Source organism: Pavona decussata, unplaced genomic scaffold (assembly GCF_977016875.1).
Source record: "Pavona decussata unplaced genomic scaffold, jaPavDecu1.1 SCAFFOLD_395, whole genome shotgun sequence".
NCBI classification, from domain to species: domain Eukaryota; kingdom Metazoa; phylum Cnidaria; class Anthozoa; order Scleractinia; family Agariciidae; genus Pavona; species Pavona decussata.
In genome coordinates this window covers 226,131-248,465 of record NW_028145766.1, presented here as the reverse complement: position 1 = coordinate 248,465, position 22,335 = coordinate 226,131, and the positions used below count along the sequence as shown (strand labels likewise).

Below are 22,335 nucleotides of genomic sequence, written 5' to 3'. Positions count from 1 at the left end.
ATGAATGGAAAAGTTAAAATATTTTAAAACCCCAAACCAAGAGAATCTCCTGATGAATATTCCGCTTGGACGTGGTTGGACCCCTGGCAGGAAATAATCAAATGTTTTACCATTTGAAAGCATCGCTCGTATTGTTTACTAGATAGTAACGCCATCTAATGTGTTTGAAATTAAAAATCCTCCGGGGATTTCTTGGGATAAGCGATTGTTATTGATTGTTAGCCATTATCTCAATCGGATAACAATCGATAATAAGTTTTTCTGTGAGTTCGATTGTTATCGATTTCCATCGATATCAATCGGTGATTGTTATCGATTGTACCGATATATTTCCGATATCGATTTCTATCGATTGACTACGCCTGCTGAAAAGTGTCCGTTGTCCGTATTAACCAGTGTCCGTTTTGAGCAAAGTAATGTAAGAGGAAACAAATCGGAGATTTACGTGGGGACAGACACAACTGTCCGTAATAAGCGGGTGTCAAACAGAGCTCTCACCCTTCCAAAAATCCGGCCTGAATCACCCTCCCCCGCCCTTCTACCCCACAGCGTAACGGATGAACCCCCACAATACCACATGGGTAAGGGTACAGACCACGACAAGAAACGTAACTAATAATTTCTCCTCCTTCCCGCTTAAAAATCAGGCCCGGCCTCTCCTCGTACAAAAAAATACCCAGTCAATTAAGGGATGTTCGAAAATCCTGACAGCCGCAAATGTTCGGCCGATACAAAAGCGTTACTTTTAGCTTCAATTCAGTGCCATTTAAAGGCTGGGAGAGGGGCTTGCGATGGGAGAAAGTGTGGATGCAAATCTCGTGACCACACTTCACCGAGATGTTCAAAACATCTCGTGAGTGGTTACGTATATAAAGTGACAGGCGTCGCTAAAAAATACGTGAGGAAAGTCTGGGAACTAGATTATCAGACAAGCCTTGTCAGATCGAAATATATATATCGACAGACAAAATTCGGCTTTCTGCTTAGTTAAAACTTCCAAATCTAAACAAAGGGTATAAGAATAAAGCATTTACATTTAAGTGACCTTTTTTTAGCGCGTGAACGCCGTGGTGTTTTCAAATTTGTAATATTCGAAGTTCAGGAAAAACACAAGTCCACGCATGTCAACTGGATGCTTCGCTCATGCGCTTTTCCACGAGTCATCCCATAGTAGTTTTTATGGCGAGGTGAAAAGCATCATTTGCGAAGATATTTCTTACTGTACTTCAATTAATTTCCCCCTATTTTTCTCCATTATTGCGGAATTTTAACGCTGAATGTCTTAGCAGTTCTTCTAGCTACGAAATTATGCTTCTAAAAAGCGACGCAGCGAGGTAATGGCGGATAAACGGAAGCTTCAAGGTAGGCGAAATACATGGGCCTTTATGTGCTATTTTTTGCTGCAAAGCTTGTCGCGAACTTCCTATTAATTTCCTATGGCTCTGGTACATTTTCAGGGGAAATTGACCGTTGTCTAAAGAAAGTAACAGAAGGAGTAGAGACGTTTGAAGATATTTGGCAAAAGGTATTTGGCAATTTTACAAGTCAAATGCGAAGTTCCAACAATTATGATTGTGATGCTATTCTCAGCACGTTGGACTCACAGTTTGGACGATTCTAAACTTTTTACCCATTCTTCCAGGTTCACAATGCCACAAATGCGAATCAGAAGGAGAAGTACGAAGCAGATCTTAAGAAAGAAATCAAGAAACTCCAGGTTTGATTAAACCTAATCTAATTGTTTTGTTTTAACGTACGTTTGTTATATTATACAATTGTGCACCCTATATCACGTCCTCTTTCGGTTTACCGCCAGTTTGTAATTTCAAACTGTTTTCGCCTCTTTCGCAGCGGTTGCGAGACCAGATTAAGACATGGATGGCCTCGAACGATATCAAGGACAAACGAACTCTTCAAGATAACAGAAAGCTCATCGAGACGGTATGATGTTCTGAATGTTGTAGTTATTTCAAAATGGCGTCCATGAGCGGTCATAAATCGACGCCATTTTAATAATAGTTAATGTAGTTAAATTGCTATACATTGGTGAGAATTAATTCATTGTGTGGAATTTATTATCTTTGAAGTTCTTCATGATAATGCTTCTTGAAAATGGACATTTTCTTGCAATTCAGTTTAAAATGTTTGTTTCTTTTCTAGCAAATGGAGAGATTCAAAGTTGTTGAGAGAGAGACAAAAACAAAGGCTTACTCTAAAGAAGGTAAAATTCATTGTAAATTAAAATTAAAGAGGCAGGGTCATGTGGTGAGCCTGTGTACATATTAGGCGCTAGGAAATGTGTGAAAATTCTATCATTTGTCACTGATACAAAACAGTGCGCTTGATCATGTGCAAAAGCTACATGGGGTGATTACAGCAGCAGCCAATTTTTAATTTGTGGTTTGTTTTGGATACCATCACCCAATTTTAGTGCTTTTATACCTAAGCAGAAAATTATCATGACCATTTTAGGTTCTTCAGTGACGGTGATGAAGACAAAGCAAAGAATGTGCTACTTTTGGTGAACGTTGACATAAACATATGCAAACAGCTTGGTTCCAGGCTCCTTTTATTGATAAAAGACAACAAAGAATTTTGTACCACCAGATATTTGCACCAGCAAAATAGCATGAGAAACAGAAAGTCGATTTCAAAACCGAAGACGAACATTTCCTTAGAAGATCATTACATGAAAATTAATATTAAAGCTGCCCCCATTTCCAGTTGACAGTGAGAGTATTCCAGTGCCTTTATGCAAATACTTATTGTAATATTTTCTAACCGACAATGATACAAGAGTGTCAGTACATGACTGTCCTTCTGAAAGTGAGGTCAAAACTCTGCATTTATTCCCAGGACTGATTCTTGTATATGAATCAGCAGAAGCAGGCACAAGAGTTGTCAAGCAAGCCAAATTCTTTGATCATACTACACTCAATGGCTTGGAATGTTGGCACTTGAATATATGAAAACTTTAAAGTGCCTTGAACTGCTGCAATTCCTGCATTGGAAAAAACATATATATATAATTGAAGTAATGAAACAAACTAGAAGTGAAGAAATCCTGTCATTATCATCTCGATTCCCAACATTTTCTGAGGCTGAAACGCTAGAGTGTGAGGCGTTGTCATCAATCAGTCAAATGTCATCCTTGTCCTCTTCGACTAATCCACCTTGAGTCAAACATGTCAAGAAATAAAACCATATGATTCCCAGATCAGCAAAATAGCAGGGGTTTCATTAAGTTTTGAAGTGGGGGGGGGGGGGGGGGGGTGGCACCTATAAGAGAGTAGCTGGGCAGAAAATTACACTTAAAGTGAATTTCTCTATGTTCAGTTTGAAAGTAGGCAGGTACTGACTCTTGTTTATCCTGGTACTGGTACCCGGGTCCCGCCTTCTAATGAGAACCCTGAAAATAGCCCAACTATAGCCTAGACAAATAGATGCGTAAGCTGTGTGGCAAATCTTAGGCCTTGTGGCCCACAGATTCCGGATTGAATGGACTGTCCCTGATTCGACAGTGTTGGCGGAGAACTTGCAAAACTGTATCCATGTGCATGACATGACCTAGCTCCTTTAATTATTTCATTCTATATTTTACTAGTTAGTGTTATAAATAGACAAAAAAGTACTATGTAATTTTGTAACTGGTTGAAAATCATTAACCAAAACTCTGTGGTGACAGAGGAGTAATCTGACTGTTTGATAACAGAAGTGGAAACTTTCTTTCCTGGGATACTTTCTGTTTAGACCAGATTTTTGGTTTGAAATATCTGGAAGCTTTCAACATCGAATGGAAAGACATTTTCCATCTCGGCGAAGAACCTCGTTTTCAGTTCAAAGTGACAATCATCAGTTGGTAGATCAAAAAATTGTGATGACACAAGAAGACAACAAAATTGAGATGAAAATTTTGCGTTAATGGAATGATAATTTCCATTCCAACTGGCTGGAATGACAAAAGTGGAGGACCTCCGTGTTTTCGTTTTGTTTTTTGTTTTTTGTTTTTTTTCAGAAAATTTCCCACTCAAATGGCTGTTACTTGTTATTTTAGGAGTCAAAGAAAGGAGAAAGGTGTTTTTTGTTACCAGTCTTGCAGGCAAAACATGGCCATTAAACTCTTGACTCACAATAATGGGATTCTGTTTCATTAGCTCTGTATGTGAAACTTTTGCCATGATTTTGCCTAAGTTCTTGGGTTATCCTGGTTTCTAGAAAAAGAGACTGGACTTTTGTGAGCTTCTTTTGGTCGTGAGTTCTTTCTTTGTACTCACTGAAACTTGAGTGTACTCAATCCCTTAATTTTGATGTCTCCACAGGCCTTGGACTTGCAGCGAAGATAGACCCAGCCACAAAAGAGAGAGAAGAGGCCAGGATTTGGATAACTGTGAGTATAATTTTCTTTTAAGTAAATGTATTACAACCTTGACTCATTACCAATTAGAATACAGAATTTTTATTCTTCAGTGGTTGAAATAAGTGGTCATGTACAGGTCTGGTCATCAGAGACAATTTTGCATTTGACCTGTCCCATGGCACTCAAATCTAATAAAAGCTGTGTTAAGGTGCTACAGTGTACAACTCAAGTTTATATGCTATATGCAACCAATAATAAGCCCTTCCTGAAAGCAAGCTATCACAGAAAATAAGCCTTTAATTCCCAGTATCAAAATACATACATGTACTCTCTTGGCTTTTCTCTCCATATTTCTTATGGTGCTCATTGGGTTGCACCATAAGGGAGCTCATTGGGAACAGTTCACGGTTCATCTTAAGGATGGTGCCTACTAATACAGAAGTATTTTTGTGCAGTTTGTAACTATGCGGGAAAAGCAGATCTTAGCAAGAGCTATCAGAATCCAAAAAGAAAATTGGGGGTAACCACGCATTTTTTAGAGATGGATAGGCAACAGTAATTCTAAAAGCTGTGAAATACAGTCGGACCTCTATTAAGCGGCCACCTATTAAGCGGCCACCCTCCATTAAGCGGCCACTTTCCTAAGTCCCGAATTATTTTTTTGTCAGTAAAGTGCTGTATTTGATACCTCTATTCAACGGCCAACCTCTATTAAGCGGCCAGTTTTCAAAGTCCCCAGGGTTGCCGCTTAATAGAGGTCCGACTGTATAAAGGAATGTATGGTTTTTTTTTTCCAAATTGAAGCTTTATTATCTCTGAAAAATGCATGGTTACCCCCAATTTTCTCTTTAAATACCAAGAGCACTTTTTAAGTTCTGTTTTCTCCGCATAGATTAATTAAAACTGCGTAAAAATATCCTTATATTAGTAGGCACCACCCATAGAGAACCCAAGAATCTTGAGATGTGCAGAACATGTTTGATCATGTTTGATCATGTAGTAAGTTTGGAACTTGGAGAAGTTAGATGCTCGTCACTATTTGGGTGTAATTAAGGTGTCTCTCTAGGGTTTTAAGTGTGCACTAACAGGGTCTGACAAATACTGAGCCCGGACCAGGGCTCAAGACTAACTTTTTTTCTCACTAGCCCAGTGGCTAGTGACAACTTTGATTTCACTAGCCAAAACCAATTTTCTACTAGCCAGAACTTTCAAACAAGGGGGGGGGGGGGGGGGGTTGCGGAAGGGTAGACATTTTAACTTTTAAATTATACAGTGTTGATAGGGAAAAAATGTCGCAAACTTGTAGACATGACTTCATCAGGTATTTTATTGTCATCCTGTTAAGCCAGAGAATATGATGTGTAATAAATTATAACGTCATCACATTTGATTAAACTTGTTAAAATATTCTACCGTAAAACAAATAATAAATCTTCACGTTTTTCCTCATAAGAACTTGGGCTCTGTTCTTGACTGTATAAATTTGTTTCTTAGAAAGACAATATGGTACAAGTACAAGTTTAACGTAGCTGTATTGGGCATAATTATGAATTGAAATTTTGTTTAAAACTGTTTTAACTCCACTTTACTTTAAAATTCTTCCTAAGGGAATGTAAACACAACACTTTTGAAAGAAAACATTTCCAAAAACTCACTAGAAAGAAAAACAACAACATCACTTATTTCTCCAGGCAGAGTTACTACCGTGCATAATATTTCAGTACAATTTAGAGTTAATCCTTATAGTTTGGCCGTCTTGCTCTCTCTGTGGAATCAAGCCACCTGGCAACAGCCACAGCTGTCTTCCTCGCTTTTTTTGCTTCCACTTTGCGGTTTCTTTCCACTATAAAAATGCCTCTTCACTAGCCATTTTGGCTGGTGAAAGCCCAAAACTCACTAGCCAAAACTGCATTTCAACTAGCCTGTGGCTAGTTGGCTACCGTTAGTCTCGAGCCCTGCCGGACACCGGGGACAAGCTGAAAATTTTACCGGGCAAGTGTTCTGTTTCTAGAAGAAGCCCGCTGGGCCGTGGTGATTTACTGACCAGTTATTTTCTGTAAAATGCTGAAACCTATGTAATGTTTACCTTTTGCAATAAAACTTGAGGCAATAATGATTTTGGGGTACAATACAGACCTTTTCGTCGACATGTCGGCAAGTTTCTTTCTGTATTTTTATTGGTTTCCATCGCCATTTTTAGGTGCTTCGTAACTTTCAGACCCAGTTTTTCCCTGTATCGGTTTTGATCGCCATTTTTACGTGCTTCGTAACTTTCAGACCCCGTTTTTCCTGGTAGAGGCCAAAAGGCTGGGCGCTATTCCCCTAACAACGTGGTCTTCTGCCATTATCATGCGATTATGGATAAGTTTGTCACGCAATGACCAAAGCCTGTTACCGGTAACACAAGTGCCGAAAAAAATGCAAAATGGAAGACAAAATATGACAACAAGGAGTATGATTCCAAAAGACACAAAAGGGTATTCCAAACGAGATGGCTTCAGGAATTTCCTTGGCTTATGGTGGATGCCGAACGTGGCAGATTTATTGTCTATATATTCTACGAATGAGACGTAAAGAATAATGTTTTATTTAAGCCATAGAGTCAACACGTTGTTGCAAAATTAATAAAGAAAGGTGTTGCAGTTACCTGCAATTTTGCTTTTGGTACAAATGCATTAGAATATTGTACTTTATTCACTTTTTTACTTTGCAAATTACAGGAATTGATTTTGCTAGACTTTCTTCCATCCTGCTATATATTGGACAACCAGGTCCTCATGCCGGGCAAATGCTTTTTGCCTCCCACTTGCCCAGGGACAAGTTTTGTCAAAAATATTTGTCGGACCCTGACTAAGGATGCAAGCTTAAGGACAGTGTCTAGGCTGAACCTTGGTTTTAACCAAGGTTGTAAATTTCATTGAATTAGTTTGTGCAAACAAGTCCCTTGCTCTAAAGTTCATGCATGCCCAAATACTGATCTGGCCAAAATTTTTTATTTTAAGAAAAACTTATGTCTGTGAAAATGTAAACATCAAAGTTTATGTTTATTAAAAACACTTAGTCATTATAGGCAATAATCAAATTTTCCATCTTTTCCTCATTGCAGGATGTTTTGGACAGATTACAAATAGAGGTTTGCTTGAAGTATTTTTTATTTTAGTAGCAATTACCAGTTCTTGTTGTATGTGTTGAGTATCTGGTTTTATAACCACTGATGTAAGCCCAAGAGTTTTAAAAACTCCTGTCTCAGACATTAAGCCTGGTTTTAACCACTACTGTAAGCCCAAGAGTTTCTGTGTTTGCATTGTTCGTGTGTACATGTATTTTGGAGAAATACAATGTACATGTAGCTAAAAACTGATTATAGTTTAAATTCTTCCTCTGAGAAATTGTTTTATGTTTTCCTCCTGGTGCTGTGAGACTGATTTCACAATAAAGAAGAGATTCTTCTCGGGTACATGGGGATTCTTCAGGGTACATCTTATGATAAGCGTAAATTATCTGCCTCCAAGATCTCACTTGGGGCCATCAATTCATAACAGTCTTGAAAATGTAATTGCTTGCAAATGTAAAGTTTAGTTACTCTCCAAATTTTCTTGTAAGGCATGCTTAAATACATTTGCCACATTGTATGTTGTATTTTTCCAAGGTGGACCAGATTGAGTCAGAAATTGAACAAGTCTACGCAGGGTCTCGGAAGAAGAAACTCGATAGAGATGTAAGTTGTTAGATTGATTTGATTTGAACTATTAATTTATTAGTACAAAAAGATAGCATACAAAGGTTTGGAAATGTTCTTTTCCTGATATTTATGTCATGGTTTAATAACATGAAATGAAAAGTAGAGCTCGATACAATTAATATTTTTATTTACCAAGCATCTACAGTGTACTGCTTACTTTTTTAATTGATCCGTGGTTATCAAGTCAGCCAATCAAAATAAATTCCATTACATGATACTCCCATGATTCAATACTGGCCGTTGGGGACAATTGATGCCAGTTTGTTTTGGTTAAATTATCCTTTTCTTGTTCATTAGTTCTCTCTTGAGAGACCATTCCATGACTTTCTAAGCAAATCCAGACTACATATAGATATGGTCAGCTTTTTTGAGTTTTCTTTTTGGTGTTTATATTTAACTTTTTTTTTAAGAATCTTTGATTTTTCAATGGTAAATAAGCAAAGCAAAGCACATAATTGTGACCACAATCGACAAAACTTGCTAAAAAGAGAAATATGACAAGCTCTTTGTTAATCACGGTTCAATCATGAAGTCAAAGAGCTTCATGAGCGTGCATCTGCTTCTGGTGATTCCAACAGCCAATCAGATTTGCTGCCAAATTCCAACAGCCAATCAAATTTGCTGCCAAATTCTAACAGCCAATCAGTGTCATAGTCAAATTTTGGCCACAGACATGATACCTTGTGAGAGATTGTATCAGGCCCAATTTTAGCACATGACCACTGTTGATAGTTGATCAATGAAATTACACAACCAAATAACTTTAATTCAACCAAATAGAAAACTGATTGTGACTTGCTCTTACTTGATGCCATTCACATGCTGCATTATTTTGCTTAGATGTTTGGTTTATTGTGTTGTTTGCATCTGTTGTGATTAGTTTTATGACAGCATTATTTTTACTCAGTCGAAAATTGCTCCCATTCTTTGGTTGCTTACCTAGAAACAAGATAAAGTGGATGAATTACAAGACTGGGCAGGTAAACATCGCCACCACAACCAGCAATGGGAGGTAAGTGACAAATTTTCTTTTGCGATCTGTTAGTAATACACTGTTGTAAAGACTTAATACTGAAAGGTTGTATTCCTTACACTGTATTTTTGACATGATGGCCTATAAATTAAATTGAGAAATGTAGCCTGGACGTTTGTTGCAGGGTTTACCTTTGCTGATAGATTTGGTGAAATGTTCTTAGACTGAGCAGACTTTCCTTCCTTACTGGTCAATGCATCTTTTTTTTTTCCACTTTGTCTTCATTCAGAAAGGATACCATCAATGCTATCAATGCTGCAGATAATGGGGAGAGAAATTTTCTTGTATTTGTAGAATTTTTCTAAAATGATGTCATGCAATGTTTTGCACATAAAGTTTTGGTTTCGTGAGGAAATTGATTTTTAGCAAGTCAGACATTAACCAAAACTCAGCCTAAAATTCAGCATAAAATTATGCCTTTATACATGTACATGTACAACCAGCATTTCAGTGCTTTTATTCAGTAAGGTTTTGAATGTTGACTGTTTACAGCCAATTAAATGTTATCTTTGTTATCAAATGAAAATCAAAGTGGTTTGTTAGGTAAATGAACCTTTTTACTTTGCTGTCAATTATTATGAGCAAACTTGCAGCTGGTGTCATCACTGCTGTAAGTCTTTTATTGCCAGAAGTCGCAGTTGAAGTTTGATGAACACATCATTGAAACAAAGTAACGCAACTGTGAAGATCATGGAACCATCAAATGCCTGATCATCAAGGCACACAATGAAGAAAAAATAAATTAATGGCCTCACCACTGGAATTCACTTAATATCCATTTCTTCACTGCACAGCTCTAGGTACAGTGTTTGATTATGGATGTTTCTGTTGAATTGTAGATGATCCTTAGGATGTTGGACAATGGTACAATACAACCTGATGATGTAAGTTCTATTGCTGTATTCATGAATATTCCTCAATGTTTTGATACTGTATCAGTGACTTGCATTTCTGTTTTGAATGTAATTGCTTTCTATAGCACATTCATGTACATGTACTCTTCTGTGTGGATGACATGTATCTGTGGCATTTAATAGGGCTGGTTGATACAGTCTGTACTAGTGTCTTAATCAGAAGCTGAGTTGAGTTGGACTCTGATGTCAAATTAAGCAGAATTATAAGCTTGGTGGAATCTGAATGAGACGAATCGCATGGTTGTCTTTCATTTCCAATTCCACTTCTGCTAGTGAAAGCAAAGTGAGTGGAATCATATGCACAAGCGGAACTTGGGACAGTTTTAAATCGTTATCAGATACAAATTAAGTTGTGTCTTGCTGAGGATTTCCTTTGTATATGCCTTTGCAGATAAAGAAATTACAAGAGGATATGGATTATTACATAGAATGCTACAAGGTATTTAGATTGTTTTGAGATGATCCAAGGTTTTGTTCCAAGCTATTCTGTAGAAAAGAGAAGCGTCCTTCATTTGAGTGATCTTAAATACAATCTGTACTTCAGAAGGCAAAGTGTTTGGTTAATTTTCCTCCTGCACTTAACATAATTCAGTAAAACATGACTGTTGTTACGATTGATTCCAGGAGAGTCTGTGCATTTCAATGATGAATCAATCAGATTTAAAATGTAACTGTGAATCACAACAATAATTGTTAATTTTGTTGTGGTTGTTTGATCCTCCAGAGATTTACTTGTAGTTGCAGTGCAATTTATGTGATAAATGGAATTAAAACCATGGATGTCGCTAAGAGCCGGCTATCAGCAAAATAAATTGCACCATCTGAGAGAGATCTTATCATCAGCTGAAATTTCAACAGAACTCAAATACTTGAGGCTTATTTTTAAGGTGTACAGTCCAAAGGAGCTGGCTGGGTTTATTAATGAGCCTGCTGAGCTCTTCTTAGCTACATCCGTGTAAAACTGATAGGGGTTTTCTGTTTTCCTCAAGAGCGAGATAGAATTATTTGCACTGAACAGTATGAGCAATATAGTGCATTTTGTTGTTGTGGGCTATGCAGGGGTAGCTTTTTCTTTTCTACATTTAGCTCTGCAGTATGTACAATCAGATAGCCACTGATAGTTTACATGGTTGATGGCTACTGAGGTTCTTGGACAGTTTTTTCACTCTGCAACTGCCACTTAATGGATGTTGGAAAATAAATGTAATAGCTGAAATGAACATGTTGCAATCTGCTTTTTTCAGGAACCCGACTTTCAAGAAAATGAGTACATGTATGATGACTTTGACCTTGAAGCAGACATAGCATCTTGTAAGTTGTTTTGACAATTGCTCTTGGACTTAAAAACCTGTTGTGTTAAACAAGCTAACAGACCTTAGAATAGACAAAAAGACAAATGTAATGGATCAGAATTCATGTATTGCAACCCATGAATAAAATGAATGTGATATATTTAACTTTTGCTAACAGTGTAAATCCAGCTGTTACTTGAATTTTCAATGTATGAGAGTATCGAGTAAAATGAGTGAGTGAAAAACACCCTCCCTCCACCCCTTTTGTCTACATTGTAGCATTCATTGACTTGTTTCTTACATTCATTTCACCTGTGCTTTCCTTTGCAGTAAATAACTTGGCAACATCACCCACAGACGACGATATGGATGTTATTCTCAATCATGTTCCGTTGTCGCCAAGCTCTTCGATACCTCCTAACTCCCCCGGGACACCCGGAACACCAACCACACCAGGAACACCTGGTGGAGTGGGGACCAAAATAACACTGGTAATAGTTCAAGATAGCTATTATCTTACGTCATATTACAGGATTTAAGTATTGGTAATCTGACTGAGTGAAGTTCAGTACCGTGCAAAATTAAGTTAACAGTCTCGACTCGAAACTCAATCCTCAAGCCTCGAAGTTATCGAATATCGAGGCTTGAGTTTTGGGTTTCGAGTATCAAGATAGTCAAAGAATTTTTGGAGGATGTCAATGACAGATTTCGAGGAAATGATTAATTTCTCAAACCTCAAACAATAAAAGAGAAAAAAGTGATTTTCACATGGCTCTTGCACCTAGTCTCTTCTCAGTTTGGTCGAAAGTTAAGCTAAAACCAAATCAGCAGAAGTGAGCGTTCAATAAATTTGTTTTGGCATGTTTCTTCCTTCTGTGTATTATTTAGCACATCCGTTCGTTGTTGTTGTGAAATGAAAACATGCTTAAATCTTTAATATGCTACACTAATTCTTTTTTTATCAAACTTCAAACTCAATGAAGTGAACTAAACTACAATATTGCGGCTTTTTCGGGGAATGTAACAATCGCTTCTGAAATATCTTCGCTACGCAAGCAGTATGCTCGCATGATTACACTTGATTGTACTTGAATCTTTCAAATTGAAACTTTGAAAACAACATTTCTTTAATTAAAAATGTACAACTCTTTCGGTTGTAATTGGCAAGGAACCAAGAAAATGCTTAAAGAGCGAACTCTTTCCAGCTTGAGCATAAACGTCACACATCGCTCCAACAAAATGCAAACACATTTGGCTGTCTGTGCAGAGTCATGTTATCGACTCAAGCCTCGATACTCTAAGCTATCGAGGATCCAGTCGTGAAGTTGTAGTTTCGAGGGACTGTCAACTTACTTTTGCATGGTACTGTACTATTCACAATTTTTGGAGAGCCTTGGGGCCACTGTAGAGGTAGTTGGCTGTATACGTGTATCTGATGACATTTCACACTGTCTGGTGGTTGAGTGCCTTATTTCAGTTTGCATTAATTTTAGTTGTGATGCATTATAGAAAGTCAAGAAACCAGTTGCATTGTAGTTCTGCGAGTCCTCTTCCAAATTCTTTCCATCAGTAAGTTGTGCTTATGAGGCTCTCAGGGAATGTTGTAAAGGCATTTGGATCACTGAAGCAGTGTCATAATCACTCTGTTTGTTTTATAACAGAACTCGCCCAGGAAAAACTCTAAGAATGGATCCACACCAGGAAACAGCCTACCAAGCTCTTCACCTCCACGGACGTCACCTCTCAAAACCAACAGTATTGGCCAGCCATCACTCACTCAGACATCATCAGCAAGCATATCAAGTCCAATTGTTATTAAAGCTAGTAAGTGGAGTTCCATTGCTTGACTGTAATATTATTTGGTTGTTTGATTTGTCATACAGCTAGTGTTTTTTCTATTTATGTTCAGTTTTGTCTAATGATTTTCTGTGACTGTCTTTTAGGTAATACGCCAGCTAAAGTAGTTAAGTGAGTATCATTAATTTTAAACTTTTGCACTATGCAGTCTTTGAGTTAGCCATTAAGGGTGACTAGGGGTCAAGCTTAACGTCTGTACCATGCCATATCAGTTTTTGCTGTGGAATGTTCCTATGCAGGATATCTTGGAAACGCCAATTTTCATAGATGAGCTGTTTTGCCACATTTATTCTCCTGAGAAGGTTTCCAAAATTTTTAAGTCTAAACCTTAATTTTTTTAGTCTATTACGCAGCAGTTTTTATGGTTGTCACAGAAGGTTTGTCCCCGCTAATGGCTGCTTCGATCTGAACTACAAGCCTTTCCCTTTGTTCTGAGTGCATGCCTTTCAGATTGAAGCAGCTACTAGTGGGAAGAAGCATTGCATAACGACCGTAATAACTGCTACATAGGAGACTAAACCATATTTTGCAAGTAACACAACCAGACCTTACTCAATTTGGTTGATTTTTATGTTGCACTACGTTTTTTCTTATAGTTCAATGATCCATGCTAATGCCTTCGAGAATCACGAGTCGAGTAATGGTGAGGAGCCCATGCAAAAGACCCCACCTCCAACTACACCTCCTCCTCCTGTATCTGGGTATGCTGTGGCTGCTGGTGCACAGCAGAACCATGTGGACAGTGGGCCAGTTTCACCCCCAGCCTCAACTGTACCATCCAGAATGGTCAACCATGTCTCTTCAGCAGCACCAACTTTGTCAAGCAGTATGTTGCGGCCTGGTTTAATCACTGGAAATGGTATCGATCAGCCTGTACAGAGCAATCACCTTCCAGGTCAGTGGCTACATTATTAGGGTTTTCAGTAGGTTTAAAGCCAATGATACACGATTCAACATTTGTTGAGCAACAAATGTTGCAGCTGCTGTTCAACAAATATTGAACAGTGTATTATGTGATGTTGAATGTGGAAATACGCCATTCAACATGTTGAAAGTTGTTGAACGTTGCTGAACTAAAATAGAGCTTGGCTCTATTCCGTGCAACAAGTTGCCGCACCAAGTCAACAAGTTGCAACAATATTTACCATTTGTTGATCAACAAAAATTGAACGATGTTGAACCGTGTATCATTCACTTAACCCATTAACGGCCGAGGCGCCCAAAACCGGCCGATAAAATTCGCACGGTCGCGCTAGGTTCCTGCCTCCCCTAGAAGGGATAATTTTGTCCTCTATTGTTCTAATTGTCTTTAGAAAAGACTGACCAATCAGAATCTATCGTCTGCGCATATATTTTTAGGTCTTAGGGGGGTCTAGACACAAAAAGGTTTTTGTCTTCCGAAAATATCCGATTTCATCGATAATGGCGGGCCACGCGCTTTACGCTTAAATATTCAAGACGCCAATTTCGCATTTTCCGAAGGAAAACACACCTTTTCGAAACGGTAAATCGAAAGAGGAACTTCTAAGGAATACTCGACAGTTTCAACAGCGGAAATCCAAGCATTAACGACGAAGAAATTATGCTTCGAGGAAAATTTGTAGTTTTACAGAGGCGACGAGCTGGCGGACATCTCAAATCATTATTTTCGCCATGGACTTTCTTGGTGATGTTAGAGCGTTTCTCGCAATACAACTCACAAAGAATTACAGGTTTGATTGTGGATTTGTACTGAAATACTATTCTAATTGATCGATTCTTCGTATTCCGAACAGTTTTCGCAAAAGTTTTGAAAAACGTGCTCCGCACGGGTCGATAAATTCGCTTCAAAATTGACTCGCAATTGCTTCAAATCACTTGCGAGACGGTCGCCTCGCGGCAAAAATTATACGCATTTTCTTCTAAGACCTATACAAAGACTTATTTGAATAAATGTTTTAATTAGGAAAGCTTTATTGCCTGTTTTTCTTTCTATTTTCATTGATGAAACGTGATAACTGCCTAATCTTGCGTAAACAAACACGTCTCCTCGAGAGCGGATCAAATTACTGCCATGTGACGCGAGGATCAAAAATTTCATCAAATTTTCGAAATTTTTACCTTCAGCTTTGTTTTTTGGGTAATCTTTAATTCGCAGGTAGGGTATTTTATTCGACAATTAGAAATTCTAGCTATTCTAGACCAAAGGAGTGCTGGTTCTTTGACCCAGTGAGTTGTCAATTTTTACTGCACATTGGGTTAATTATTAACAATATGCTAATTTGTGAAAATGTCAAAAACACGTGGGCTGCAATGGGTTAAAGTTAAATGGAAAATCCTGTGAACTGAGAGGTGGCTCAATAATGACTTTCAAAGAAATTAGGCTGCAAACTCACAAAGACGCTGGTTTGTGGTTGGCTTGATACGTGAAGCTCAGTTGGTAAGAGTATATATTGCATGGGTATCACAGTTTCATGGGTTTCACATCCCTTTATAGCCTGAGATTTCTTCATTGATTAAAACAAGCTGCTTAACACAATTTGATACAGTTTGGTTTTTTACTCTTCATAAAACAAAAATTGGCATCTTTTTTACAACCATAAGAGTTAAATATACAGTAATTTATTATACATTATGTATAGCGGCAAACTGGAAGATCTGAAAATGAAGGATTGTGTTTTAATAAAATGTTTTTTTTTTTTTTGCAGAAACAGAAACCATCTCGTCAAGCATCTCTGACTTTGTGTCATCCATTGCATCTATGTCTATCACAACACCTCCAACGATATCAACGGCAACAACACCATCACAGGCTAACACCTTGCCGCAACCATCACCTGTTCTTAGTTCTGTTTTAGGGATCAAACCCTCAACACCTTCAGTAGCACAGACACAAGTGCAGGCTGCTTCAACAAGTCTGACATCCTCCCTTCCTCCAAGTTCTGTGCCTTCCTCTGCTCAAGGGTCAGATCTTAGTGGGTTTAGTTTGTCAATGACAACCCCTCTGGTGTCAAATTCTGGTTCAGTGCTATCCAACCCCACTATGTCAATGGGTGAATCTTTGGTATCATCGTCCAACCAACCAACATCAATTTTGAGTGGCTCTCATCTCATGTCAAACCCTGTACCAAGCCAGGTATCTGTTTTAGTTCTTGTAGAAGGCAACTTGTTCTGATTTGTTCCCTCCCTTTTTTTTTCTCTTGCAGCAAGATAGGCATGTAATACAAACAGATGTTAGACTTGTTCTATTTTATGGTCTTTAGTGTTATTACAGATAATATTATTATAAAAACAACCTATAAAAACACCTAGGCAGAGACAGCAACTCATTGTGACTATTGATTCTTATGGCAACTACAGCGGTTAAGAAAACAGAAACAGACCGGACTGAAATTTGCCTTACATCCTGTCACAGGGTTTTTCTTGGAAGCTGGGACCCTGGCGCTGACACTTATTACTCTGAATAATTATGGAGTCTGCCTTTGAAGTTATTTAAAGCCAGTCTAACCTAAACAAATTTCTGCTGAGCTGTTCTAATTAATTCACCATGCTGGGCCAAAAGTCATGTTTTTTTTTTTTGTTTGTTTGTTTGTTTTGATTTGTTATTGATCTAATAAAGAACTTTGTCACCTGTAACTTCTCTGGTAACACCCATGATTGGAGTTCTGGATTCTGCTGAGAACTTTACTTGCATAAATTTTGTACACCAACATTGTACAGAGAAAGGAACTTTTTTCACCCTTTTATGCAATTTTTCTGCTTTTGCAGCCACCTTCAACATCAAATTCGTTCTCGTCTCTAAAGTCAATAGCAGCACAGGCAGTAGCTACAGCAGGGTTGAGCAATCCTGTCCCTGCACCAACAGACTACAGTGCAGAAAGCAGAGGTAAGTAGTTAATCATCCATCCAGATAATATGGTGGTTGTGCTACAGCTAACCATAAAATCTTTGGTAAGCTTGTGTGCAAGATGTCTTGCTTCCTTGAGATCACAAGATTTATTGCCTTATGGTGGGCATCCACTTCAAAAGACATTCTAGAGACCTGTACAAGTTTGCAGCCCTCTTAACATAATATTGGCAGCCAGCAATTTTGCTGCTTACAGCTGTACAGACAATGATTTGCCACTCAGTTCTAGCAAATTACCTCAAGGCCCCTTTGGGCTTAAGTCTTTCTGTGTACTACTTGGACTGTTACATATATGTTACCTACTACACTGTACTACAAAACATTTTGAGAGGGCTGGGTGCAACAGAAAAATAATTCAAAGAACTCTTCATGAGCTCATTCAGCTGCCTCATTCAGGTCAATTGAGAAGCAGCACCCAACAAAGGTCTTACAGTCAATCTACATGTACATCATGCTTGACTAGTGTTTTTGAAATGTGAACTGAGTTTTGAAATTTACATTCCAGTTTTGAACATCGCCAGGGAGATTTCAGAGTTCGCATAGTTTAACTAGTTTCCCTAGTTTATTGACGGTATAAAGCTGTGAATATTTCTTTACATTACAGCATTAAGTAAGGCCTTCTATTTAAGTCAGTCATAGCATTGCATGGAAACAGTGAAGGTTGCCCTACTTGTAATATTGCTCAATGAGATAATTTTTGTACATAATTGAAATAACTTGAAATTTAAATGATTGGAACTTGCCAACTTCTGGTAGAAACTGCCAAAGCAAAAGGTCAACATTTCTCAAACAACAAATTCTTTCACTTTGATTTCCCTTGCTCTTGATGTAGCCATTTTACTGTATGTTTCAACCTCCATCTTAATTGTTTGTGTTTAGGACTGTTTGATTCAAGCAGTAGTCAGACAACAGATGAGAGCAAGGCAGTACAGGAGACAAACACAGCACACCTCCAGCCCCTCTTGGGTGTGGCACCCTTGGGTCCTGTACCCCTGAACAAGGAGAGGTGTTATCAGCTGGCAATGCTAGAGGCAGCTTACCATCATCTGCCACTTCCTGCAGACTCGGAGAAAGTCAGGTGTGTTGATATGTGGTATTGATCCTTCTTTTCAAGCATGATTTGTTGTAGGCTTTATTTCCGCTGCCCTCTCAAGTCCAAGGCTTCCTAGTGCCAGCTTGTTTCTTTGGGCAGCTGCTGGGCCCAGTTGTTCAAAGCCCAATTAAGCTAATCCTGGATTAACGTGAACTTTGATTCGAGTTTAATTACTTATCGGTAAAGAGTCTTTCAAAAGATTTTTGGCCCTCAGTTTTGACTTAGACTTTTCTTTACCTTACCTCTAAACTGGGCTTTAAAACCACTTTTAACAAGCGAAATGAAAACCTTGATTAACTTTTAATCGTAGATTAGCGTTAATCAGCTTTCGAACAACCCGGCCCTGGTCATCAAATGGAACAGCAAGGATAATAGCCATGTTGATAATGAGAGAGATTTCCCTTTGGTTTTTTCACCACTGGGGAGACAAAGGCTAAACTTTGCATTCTCTCTCACTGTCGTGTTGTATGAATACCAGTGACCAGGGGTCCATTTCTTAAAACTCCCATTTTTATGGTATTTCTTATTTGCAACCTACCTTGATTTGTTTTCTTGAAAAGTCGTGTTTTTTTGTTAATGACAATTCTGCATGTAAACTATTTTTTCAAGTCCAAAATGTTTTCAAGAATTTTGTGAAACGATCACCAGAATATCAAGAGTACTGCTTAAAAAAATGATGAGATTAGAATATCTGTAGTAAGGAACAACCACTGAAAGTTTATACTTTTTTTGTCACCAGGCCTTGTTTACCACGAAATCCGTATCCTACACCAGCCCACCATCACCAACATCCTCCTCAACACGTAGATTCAATAGAGTTCTTTCAGAGATTGTCCACAGAGACGCTATTTTTCATTTTCTATTACCAAGAGGTGAGTATCATTGCTTTATGCTGCATGTACATTGTATATGGAAGAAATGAAATGAAATGAAATGATTTTATAGAATAAATGGTACTTGTATGAATATCACCATGTGGAATCCATCTGCTCTAGTGTAAGGATGGTACCTTCTTTTGCTACTGCACATTATTTTGTTTTTTGCATCTCGGGATGGACCGTGAAACTCTTATTTCTTTAGGACAGTGCCTACTAATACTAAGGTATTAATTTTTGCATGGTTTATAACCATGCAATAAAGATCTTAACCAGGGCTATTAACATAACATAACTATAGCTGTTGAAATCCAAAACGAAAAATTGGGAGTAACCTCACATTTTTCAGGGATGATTAAGCTTGAATTTTGACCAAAAAATTTTACATTGTTGTGTATTTTAAAGTTTTTTAGGATTATTGTTCCTTAATTATCTCTCAAAATTACATCGCTCCCACCAAATCTTTTTTTGTATTTTAATTGCCCTTGATAAGATCTACTTTTCCGGAAGAGTCATAAACTGTGAAAAATACCTCTGTACCCGTAACATTACTGTTGCGTGTGAATGCAGCCCATTCTCATGGTACACTTGGCACTACAGCTTGTAGTAGTGGAGGACTGTTGGCACGCTGGTCTGGCTGTTGTGTAGAGGAAATTAACCCCTTTTGTTCAACTTGTTTTTAACATTTGTTCTTAAGAATGACTGCTTGGGAGGCTACAGAAATTGGGAACTAGCATTGAAAGTCATGTAAACGCAATGTAATGTGCAATGTAATTCTGTGATGTGCATTAAGATAATGGTCACCCAAGGAAAAGTAGAGCGTGAATATATATACCTCCTCTCATCACCCCAAGGTGTTTGCGAATGATGCTATCGAGTTTCCAACATTTGTCTTTGTGTTTCGACTTTCTGTAGCCCCTCACAAACTGTCTAGAACTGGCTTGTTGTTTAGAGTTAAGAGTAATTCAAAAAAACGTTTTCAGGGGACAAGAGCACAGTACTTAGCGGCGAAAGCTTTGAAAAAGCAGTCCTGGAGATTCCACACCAAGTACATGATGTGGTTTCAAAGACATGAGGAACCCAAGGCTATCACCGACGAATATGAGCAAGTAAGTATACTGCTTGTAAAGGAGGGAAATGTTCAAAGGGAAATAGTAAAAACTGTTGTACTCAGGCAGGACTCACCCCCCCCCCCCCCCCTTTCCCATTCCCGTCTTTTAAAGATGGGGGAGTGACCCCTTAATTAGAATAAAAAAATAAAATAAATAATAAAATGAAATAAAATAAACGGGAAATTTAGTGGAATCCACCGAGTGGCTATTCTCTCCACTGTTTCAAGGTCGATTTGGAATTTGGAAATCTTGATTTTGAGGAGGGAGGAATACCGGACTTTCCAGAGAAAAACCCTCGGAGCAGGGACGAGAACCAACAACAAACTCAACCCACATATGGCACCGAGACCGGGAATCGAACCCGGGTCACATTGGTGGGAGGCGAGTGCTCTCACCACTGTACAATCCCTGCTTCCCGACAGATAGAAACTGAGAAAAGATTCAAACTTCCCTGCTCTTGTTAAACTAGACATGCGGGCGTTTTTATTACAGAATGTTAATATATCATCTGAAGTCTTAAAGTAAATAAATTATGTGTAGAAGATTCGTCTGATAAGTGGTGTCCTTTGCCACCCCACACCCCTAAACACGGGGTTAACAGGTCACATTTTACTTGGAACCTTTCCTCTTCTCGCCTCCCTATCCCCTTCCCTCTCCTTTCAACGTCTCTCTTCCTCTCTTGAGTCTCCCCTCCCCTCCCCTTTGCCTCTACTCTTTCCTCTCCTTTCATCTCCTTCGCTTCCCTCTTCTTTCTTCCGCCCTCTCCTCCTCTCGTACCGTAAAGACATTGCTGTTCGTGCAGTCACTAACCCCCATTATTTTCTTTCAGGGGACTTATATCTATTTTGACTACGAAAAATGGGGTCAACGGAAAAAGGAAGGCTTCACGTTTGAGTATAGATACTTGGAAGACAAAGAACTCCCTTAGAGGAACATTAGGAACGGTCAATAACCAGGCATGGTCTAAATCGCGGGACACAAAACCTCACCGACCGCTCGAGGAATCGAACCATGTGCGTAAGCCTCGTGTGCTGGCACGTGACCATAACAGACAGAAAGGATGCGACACGCTTGGCTCGTGCAAATTTTTTTACCGGTTGTGTCCATGTTGGGTTAGCTTGAAGGGATTGGCGGATCTGATGATCTTGACAGCTCCGCACGACCTCGTCTGTTTTATGAACACTGGCTTGTTTATAATTGTAAATACGAATGCTAGCTCTAACAATTCCGTTCATTAAAAAATTGAAGCATATGCGCTTCGGCTTGATTTGATAACAACGCTGCCATACAATAACACTGTTTTGCCTGACGCTGAGACGCGGCGAGGTCCATCGCTCTTTCTCCCTCCTGACCCACCGACCGTGTTATAATTACCCTAAATAAAGACGTTAAGGGGCCAGATGAGCCAACACAATGAGAGAGGACATACAGGTGTGAAACGTATGCCTCTTATTAGCCTGTTCGCAGGCTAGCCTCTATAAGGAAAAGGTTCGCTCACTTTGCTTGTTTTTGTTTCCCGCCAAGGAGTGGAAAACTAATGTTTTGGTGCCATTACAGAATGTGTTATAACGGAAACTTTCAATTTCACCCGGATTGCTATATTACCTAAACACTAAAATTCTGACAAACGGGGGCGGGGAGGGGGGTGGGGATCGTTCCATGGGATACTTCCGTTTGTTGGAGAAATAGTTGGAGGAATATTGGGCCAAAAAATGACGCGCGCGAGACACGGTGTCTGTAATTTCCAACTCACAGCAGTGGGAAACTCGTTAAGATTGGCTTTGGTACCACAATGTTTTTTAGTTAAGCTGAGTAGTTATTTGCTACCTTGGTTTTGCGGCAATCTTAGCCCTTTAGCGAACTTCGTAAGAATTTTCAGCGTATCTCAGCCGTTTTCCCAGTTACACGAAAATTACGTTGCCCATCATCGCCAAGAAAGGGTTATTTGTGTTCTACAAATAACAGGGGACACCAATCGACAGTTTTCTCTCAGATCCTTTGAAACGCTATTTTAGGCTATCTGGAGTGCCTTTAAAGCTCTGTAGGTTCATTTTAGGCCGCGCTTTAATATTTTTATCTGTTCGGTCATTCTAGGGCACCCGAGTCTTTTCGAAATTACTAGGGCATATCAAACTTTGCGTTTAATTTTTGGTAGACAATGGCAGTGGATTAAC

At 38.7% G+C, this 22,335-nt stretch overlaps 1 protein-coding gene across 1 annotated transcript; it reads left to right on the top strand.

Annotated features, from left to right (window-relative positions):
- The first annotated feature begins 1,157 nt into the window (after positions 1–1,157).
- Positions 1,158–21,413, top strand: LOC146451176 (CCR4-NOT transcription complex subunit 3-like). Its single transcript, XM_085099501.1, has 22 exons — positions 1,158–1,362; positions 1,458–1,525; positions 1,643–1,717; positions 1,852–1,941; positions 2,161–2,221; positions 4,320–4,387; positions 7,464–7,490; positions 8,007–8,075; positions 9,043–9,111; positions 9,972–10,016; positions 10,438–10,485; positions 11,291–11,357; positions 11,669–11,829; positions 13,000–13,162; positions 13,282–13,306; positions 13,792–14,090; positions 15,883–16,310; positions 16,943–17,060; positions 17,961–18,159; positions 18,914–19,046; positions 20,033–20,158; positions 20,991–21,413. Exons 1-22 carry the CDS (start codon positions 1,338–1,340, stop codon positions 21,087–21,089), a joined length of 2,463 nt encoding a protein of 820 aa, XP_084955627.1. The 5' UTR covers positions 1,158–1,337; the 3' UTR covers positions 21,090–21,413.
- Positions 21,414–22,335: the final 922 nt, after the last annotated feature.

Coding starts and splice junctions, on each gene's coding strand:
- LOC146451176 (XM_085099501.1), top strand. CDS start 1,338: ATGGCGGATAAACGGAAGCTTCAAG. Junction 1,363..1,457: donor GGATAAACGGAAGCTTCAAG/GTAGGCGAAATA, acceptor GTACATTTTCAG/GGGAAATTGACCGTTGTCTA. Junction 4,388..7,463: donor AGGCCAGGATTTGGATAACT/GTGAGTATAATT, acceptor TCCTCATTGCAG/GATGTTTTGGACAGATTACA.